General features: G+C 39.7%; 4 protein-coding genes across 4 annotated transcripts; 3 read left to right on the plus strand and 1 right to left on the minus strand.

The window, feature by feature from the left end:
* The first annotated feature begins 1156 nt into the window (after positions 1–1156).
* Positions 1157–1595, plus strand: LOC146305357 (histone H2B-like). Its single transcript, XM_084712939.1, has one exon. The coding sequence runs from the start codon at positions 1174–1176 to the stop codon at positions 1543–1545; it is 372 nt and encodes a 123-aa protein (XP_084569065.1). The 5' UTR covers positions 1157–1173; the 3' UTR covers positions 1546–1595.
* A 1075-nt stretch (positions 1596–2670) lies between these two features.
* LOC146305358 (histone H2B-like) lies at positions 2671–3200 on the plus strand. Its single transcript, XM_084712934.1, has one exon. It carries the CDS (start codon positions 2704–2706, stop codon positions 3112–3114), a length of 411 nt encoding a protein of 136 aa, XP_084569060.1. The 5' UTR covers positions 2671–2703; the 3' UTR covers positions 3115–3200.
* Positions 3201–4611: 1411 nt separating this feature from the next.
* On the plus strand, positions 4612–5199 carry LOC146305359 (histone H2A-like). The gene has a single exon (XM_084712938.1). It carries the CDS (start codon positions 4632–4634, stop codon positions 5004–5006), a length of 375 nt encoding a protein of 124 aa, XP_084569064.1. The 5' UTR covers positions 4612–4631; the 3' UTR covers positions 5007–5199.
* Positions 5200–6769: 1570 nt separating this feature from the next.
* LOC146305360 (histone H3) lies at positions 6770–7431 on the minus strand. Its single transcript, XM_084712936.1, has one exon. The coding sequence runs from the start codon at positions 7242–7244 to the stop codon at positions 6834–6836; it is 411 nt and encodes a 136-aa protein (XP_084569062.1). The 5' UTR covers positions 7245–7431; the 3' UTR covers positions 6770–6833.
* Positions 7432–7834: the final 403 nt, after the last annotated feature.

Consider the following 7834-nt stretch of genomic DNA (forward strand, 5'->3'; position numbering starts at 1 on the left):
TATTTATTTTATTATTATTATATTTTTTTTAGGGGACTTTTACTTCAAAATGTCACATCTATTTATTAATTTCTTGAGACTTTTATTTCATAACGCTACGTTTATTTATCTCAGGGATCTAAAGGAATAAATTAAAGTATTCATATTTATATGTAGAACTATACTGACTAATGTATATATTTGTATTGATATTCCTTGATATATTTATTGTGTAATTTATTTATTTCAAGATTCATTGCAAACCTTATTTATTTATTTATTTTACTTTTTTAAACATACAGTAAATTGGCATTCTGTAATATAAGTGCACAGGATAGTTTACATACAAACTGTTTATTCTGTGAAACTGATACTGAAACATGAGAGCATTTACATTATTCTGTAATAATCTGTATAATAATAATAATAATAATAATAATAATAATAATAATAATAATAATAATAATAAATATAGAAAATATAAATATATGTGTGGACATAATAAATATCACTAATTTGTTCAAACATTTGTGAAAGTAAAATGTTTTATAATACAAAACATGGTAATATCACCTGTATATGAAGGCCCACTTTCTTTTTTCTTTCTTCACTGACTGACAGCAACCAGTAGTTAATATGGCAATATGTTATTTCCTTTATATTTTCTAATCAGTCTTTCCCTCTGATTTTTTTTTACAACATATCAAAAGATGTTCCTCCTGGTTTAAACGGTCTTTTGCCCGCGCGATCTGAATATCAAACTTCAAAGGTTATGTACAGGAGGGAACTTTTGATTTGTCAAACTCTCGCGAGATTTGCACACGTTGCTTCTTCATTGTGCACATTGTGCAAACTAATTATGTTTTAGAATTTAACGGTGCTGTGGTGGTGAAGCTGTGAGTAACTTTAGAGACAGTAAATATTTGGTTAGAGTTAGTGGACGATCATAGCTTGGGTTGAAAAGATCACTCTCGCGAGATCTTGCGCTGTTGTGGCTTCTTGTCAGGACCGTTTGAGGTTTGACAGTCAGACCACACGGAAGAGACGGTTGCTTCGACGCAGGCTCCGCCCCTAAAGATTTAAGCCAATCCTGTACGAGCAACCGCACAGTTAAATTTACATCAGAGACATACTTAATAGCTTGTGTAGCAGCATGACTTAACACTTTTTGGAAATACAGTTCCGGAAGCGAAAATGCCTGAACCAGGAAAGTCAGCACCGAAGAAGGGGGCGAAGAAAGCCGCTCCAAAAGCCACCAAGGGCAACAAGAAGAGGAGACATCGCAGAAGGGAGAGCTATGCCATCTACGTGTACAAGGTGCTGAAGCAGGTGCACCCTGACACCGGTATCTCCTCCAAGGCCATGGGCATCATGAACTCCTTCGTGTCCGACATCTTTGAGCGTATCGCTGGTGAGGCTTCCCGTCTGGCTCACTACAACAAGCGCTCCACCATCACCTCCAGGGAGATTCAGACCGCTGTTCGCCTGCTGCTGCCCGGTGAGCTGGCCAAGCACGCCGTGTCTGAGGGCACCAAGGCTGTGACTAAATACACCAGCTCCAAGTAAACCCGCTGTCACAGACAGTTAAACAACCCAAAGGTCCTTTTAAGGACCATCCATCTTTACCTAAGAACTTTTGTCCTGCTGCTTTCATGACTGTACTTTCAGAAACTACTTTATTAAACGTTTTCTTAGGTTACAGTAGCAAGTCATCACAGGTAGTGTTGTAAACCCCAGTAGAGAAAAAAAGATTGAAAAATAAAATATGAGTGTAGAAATTAATAATACACTACTAAAATTTACAAGCATACACTACACTAAACATAAAACGAAGGTAATATGCCAAAAGATTTTACAAAAATATTAAAAATGCAGAAACAGTGGGATTTGAGGCTGTAGAGAACAATATAAAAACAGCTCTTAGATCTTAGCCTGTATAATCACGACTCTCTATTTGAATATCCTGTTTCACTGTACTGTATTATATTCAATATGTATATTTTGACACAAAATACTAGTTGTGGGTATATTAAGCTTTGCTATAAAAGTCGAAGATGCCTGCATGTTATTCTAAAATGCCTCGATAAAGGATTTTTTTTTGATGACACAAAGCATAAATGCAGCGTAGTTTCATCTTTTTTTAATGAAAAGGTTGATATTTGTGTGACAGTCACCATATGAGTTACCTTTATAGCATTATTACTTTGTATCACGAGGAAATGTTCTCATATTTGTGATTATGTCTTTCTTATTCTCAGTTGTACTCTCTTCTTACTGTGTGAACCACATTTTTAGCTGTAAAACTTTCTCAACTGTCAAACGGAATGAAGCGCTCTCTTGTGCTTGAAGTTTCGGACGTCATTCGTCACGTGACATTCGTTTCACCCGCCCATCTCTGTTTCCTGCTGCTTTCAAGACTTCACCCCGTCTGTATGAATCTGCATGATGATGCTTCCTATTTCACAGTACATGTGTAATAAAAAAATAAATAATTGGTTCAAGTCATGGAACGATCATAGTTTGGGTTGAAAAGATCACTCTCGCGAGATCTTGCGCTGTTTTGGGCTTCTTGCCAGGACCGTTTGAAGTTTGACAGTCAGAGCGGGGCGGGGGGGGGGGTTGCTTCGACGCAGGCTCCGCCAAGAAACAATTCAGCCAATCCTGTACGAGCAACCGCACAGTTAAATTTACATCAGAGACATACTTAATAGCTTGTGCAGCAGCATGACATCATTTTCTGGAAATCTTATCCTGAAAGCGAAAATGCCTGATCCGCCGAAGTCAGCACCGAAGAAGGGAGCGAAGAAAGCCGCTCCTAAAGCCACCAAGGGCAACAGGAAGAGGAGACATCGCAGGAGGGAGAGCTATGCCATCTACGTGTACAAGGTGCTGAAGCAGGTGCACCCTGACACCGGTATCTCCTCCAAGGCCATGGGCATCATGAACTCCTTCGTGTCCGACATCTTTGAGCGTATCGCTGGTGAGGCTTCCCGTCTGGCTCACTACAACAAGCGCTCCACCATCACCTCCAGGGAGATCCAGACCGCTGTTCGCCTGCTGCTGCCCGGTGAGCTGGCCAAGCACGCCGTGTCTGAGGGAACCAAGGCTGTGACTAAATACACCAGCTCCAAGTAAATCTGCTGTCACAGACAGTAAAACAACCCAAAGGTCCTTTTAAGGACCATCCATCTTTACCTAAGAGCTTTTATCCTGCTGCTTTCATGACTTTGTATTGAAAATGTTTTATTATTTAGACAAACAAAACAGTTGATTGTGTGATATTTACTAAATTGATTATTTGATAACATTGGTGCTTTGGTGTCTGCCACCTATTACTTCCTGTTGCTTTCATGACTTCACCCTGTCAGTATAAGTCTGTTTGATCTTGATGCTTAAAACTCTATTAATCCATGTAATTGTTCAAGATGTGGGATATGTTGTGGTAAAGAATTTCCAAATCAAAAACTGAGACGAAGTGAACTTTGGTTTTGATCATGTACCAAGTAAGAGCAGGGCCAGAGTGACAACTTTTGATGGGTAATAAATGTTCACTACGTGTATGATCTGATATTTACGTTTCAACAGTTGGTATCCAAGATACATTACAATAGTTAGATATACTAGATTAGATATATAATGTGTACAAGCGAAGGGAAATGCGATGTGAAATAAATAGATAAACTGGAGGTTTGAGTTAAACCTTCAAAATAAAAGCAGGTTGAAAAGCAGCACAATAATCATTTTTCATTTTATTTATTTACGTTGAAAATTGAACCAATCAACATTTTGATACCAACAACAAAGTCAACCTGAGATTTTGCATGTGAAAAAAATAGAATTGACACTGTATGTGTTTGAAATTTAGATTTAAGTTTATTGTTGTTTGAGCTAGACAGATATATCAGTCGACCTATATCTTATTGTTTTGGCATATATGTTGTCTGATGTACACCTATATGAAAAAAAATTTAACAGAACCTGATGCAGATTGTTCTCATCTGAAAGCTTTATAGACAGCAGCTTATGTATGTACTATGTTGGTGTGACTCATTTTCTTATTCAGGTGTGATATAACATGTTTTGATCGATTTGTTTTTGTTATTTTGGACAATAAAGTTCATTATAAACTGTAAAATATCCTTTTAATTATGGGTGATGGGGAGGGAAGGATCAGTGCAAAAACTGTGTATTCTGTAAATTCTATTCTACATGAAGATTATCGTCTGAAATATCTATAATCAGATTTTATTAACACTCTAATATCGGTTTTATCTTAGGCCACAAACATTCTGCATCAATCTGGCCTTCATCATCATTTATATATATTTTATGTTTTAGAGTGTGTGTGACAGACGTTTTTGTTGTTGTTGTCTACAGTCAAGAGTCTCTCTTCTACACATTCTGTAGATTAAATTTGATTTAAAAAGAATGAAAAAAAATGCAGCAAAATACATTTTTAGTTGTTGTGTTTTACTTTGAAAATCCGGACTGTAACGGATGAGTTGCCCTCTCTTCTCTGATTGGGCGATCAGACTTACGCCCAATCGGTCCAATGAGCAAACAGCCGCGTCCATATATAAACTCGCACTGTGTCATTTTGCAAGTGTCGTTTAACGTCAGAAAAACAAAACAAAACCAAAGAAAACAGGAAGATGTCTGGACGTGGTAAAGGTGTCAGTAAGCCTCGATCCAAGGCGAAGAGTCGCTCTTCCAGGGCTGGTCTTCAGTTCCCTGTGGGTCGTGTTCACAGGCTGCTGAGAAAGGGAAACTACGCCGAGCGTGTGGGTGCCGGAGCTCCGGTGTACCTGGCGGCGGTGCTGGAATACCTGACCGCTGAGGTGTTGGAGCTGGCTGGAAACGCTGCGCGCGACAACAAGAAGACGAGGATCATCCCGCGACACCTGCAGCTGGCTGTCCGCAACGACGAGGAGCTCAACAAGCTGCTGGGCGGAGTGACTATCGCTCAGGGAGGCGTGTTGCCCAACATCCAGGCTGTTCTGCTGCCCAAGAAGGCCGAGAAAAAGTAAAGTTTCCCGGATGGTTTGATCAACCACAACGGCTCTTTTAAGAGCCATTCACCCCTGATCTAAGGCAAAGTTCCGCTTATATAAACAATTAGTTGTAACAAAGTCGGTTTATAAACTTCGCAATAAACAAATTTAGCGGTTCACTTTCGAAGAATATTTCCTAGATCAAAAACCAGGCGCACAAATACAAGGAAGCGGAGTTATTCATTTAGCAGAGGAATTTAATGCTGATTTATTAGATTCGATTAAAAAACGTAGTGTTCCTCCATATTCATCAAGATCAGTGACAGAAATTGTACACAGCTCAACCTGAAAACACACACACACACACACACACACACACACACACACACACACACACACACACACACACACACACACACACACACACACACACACACACACACACACAGCGAGGCTTATTGGGCTGTGTCAGTCTTCACTTGCGTCCGCAGATGCCCCTGGCTGCATGGGTGTGGTTCTGTCTGACTCTCTCTGACTGTTCTTCAAATTGTGGCGGCTTTATTGGCGAGGACGTTCAGTGTCAAGTGTGATTTGACTTGTAACTGATTACCGACGAAGGTCTCAAAAATCCAGTTACTCTTTTTGTTAGCAAAATAAGTTGTTAGAGAGAATTTAGTTCCATAAGAAAAGGTGCAAAAATTCAATGTGAGGTTTTGACATACATATGTACAGACATACATTAAAGTAGAATGCCGCATTTAAACTCCCAGGCAGTGCACAATGCAAAAAAAAAAGAAATTATGGATACTAAAACTAATAAAAATTTAAAACAAAACAAAAAATCTCCAGAAATATACAAAATGGTAAACATGTTACAGGTTAAAAGTACAGGGGAAAATTAAATGAACAGTGCAAATGAAGTAGTGTATATGCTATATAGTTCTATATAAGCTAGACATATTTTCATATATTATACTTTATTTTTAGGCTGTGGGAAGAATACAACTTATGTTGTTGGTTCCCAAACTGGGGGGTGGGACCCTCTGAGGGGGCTCACAGCCACAACAGGGGGGCGTGGATGACCAGGAGAGAAATCTTTTATTAGTTACTTCTCCAATTATTCTTAATGGCTGAATTGTGGAGTAAACTTTTTGCAACTGCCGAAGGGGGACATGACAAAAAAAGTTTAGGGACCAGTGTCACCTCCTTATGTCATCTCTTCATGGTTAGAGACTCATTGTTCAATAAAACTGTTAATCTAATCTTGCCACTCACGTCCAAGAAAAGGTTTTTAGTAGGAAAATGTTGTAACTTTGTTAAATCCAAAGAGTTATAATTATTTAAAGACATCCCTTGTCATATGGACAAATATTATCTCAAATGTGTTTTATTTTAGAGAAAATAGGATGTCAAAATTACATCAAGTGCAAAAAGCTGCAGAGAAACCACAACAACTCACCATTGACAATGTGCATTATTTGTTAGTACAGAAAATTGTTACTGCCTTTTGCTTTGGTATGACTCAATATTTTTCCATGATTTCCATCAGCTTCCAAGTGAGGTCAGATTGATAGGCAAGGGTCAATATGTAGAAACAATAACAAACTTACATATCTAATGATCTGCCTGGCTCAGCAACAAGAAACATCAGCTCTGCACTCTAGAAAGTTTTTTACTTTGTGGGACAGTACTGTGTTTTTTATACAGCTACACTGAACTTATATATGCATATCATCAGATATCATGGTTCGCTTGTAATTTAATATGAAAGTGAGGAACATGTTGCTTTCTATCATCGGTATGTGGCTCTTATAAGAGCCGTTTGTCTTGTTGGTATAATCAAATCTTATTCAAAGTCAGGATTTAAGCTCTCTCTCCGCGGATGCGGCGGGCCAGCTGGATGTCTTTGGGCATGATGGTGACCCTCTTGGCGTGGATGGCGCACAGGTTGGTGTCCTCGAACAGACCGACCAGGTAAGCCTCGCTGGCCTCCTGCAGAGCCATAACGGCCGAGCTCTGGAAGCGCAGGTCGGTCTTAAAGTCCTGAGCGATCTCCCTGACCAGACGCTGGAAGGGCAGCTTACGGATCAGAAGCTCAGTGGACTTCTGGTAACGACGGATCTCTCTCAGGGCCACGGTACCGGGCCTGTAACGGTGGGGCTTCTTCACTCCGCCGGTGGCCGGGGCGCTCTTACGGGCAGCTTTAGTCGCCAGCTGCTTCCTGGGAGCCTTTCCTCCGGTGGATTTACGGGCGGTCTGCTTGGTTCTTGCCATGACTCCTCACTTTCTCTGCGTGTACAGCTAAAGAATAAGTTCAAACGTCTCGGACAGCCGCTTTATAAAGAGACTGTCGGAGCAACAGCGGCGCTGATTGGTCCAGGCGAAGAGAAGCGCGCGCCCTAGCTGATCAACTATTGGAGAAAAAAAAATCAAACTAACCAATCCGCTACAGGGGCCGTCAAAACAGGAAGGACGGAAAGAAAACATTGAGAAAGAAAGAATAATGGAGGAGAGAAAAGAAAGAAAGTTAAAAGAAGGTAGAATATACATACAGGAATTTAGTAGAATCAAGCTGTATTTATTCAAGTAAAACTTTCAGAACATATAGAATACACAACACAAGTGTTTTTGTTTTTTAGTGTGTTGCTGGTGTTGCTGCTGGTGGTTTTTTTTGTTTTTGTTTTATTCATTTTCCCAGATGGGCAAATGGGTCAGAATTCTACTTGCCCAAATACAATTTTTAATTTGCCCCTGTAAAAAAGATAAAGATATTCCTTTATTAGTCCCTCAGTGTGGAAATGTGTGGTGTTACAGCTGCCAAATGGATAGAAAAAGAAGCATCAATAAAAAATAATATAAAAAAT

The sequence above is a fragment of the Lutjanus erythropterus genome, chromosome 23, assembly GCF_056507025.1.
Source record: "Lutjanus erythropterus isolate fLutEry1 chromosome 23, fLutEry1.hap2, whole genome shotgun sequence".
Lineage (NCBI taxonomy): Eukaryota > Metazoa > Chordata > Actinopteri > Lutjaniformes > Lutjanidae > Lutjanus > Lutjanus erythropterus.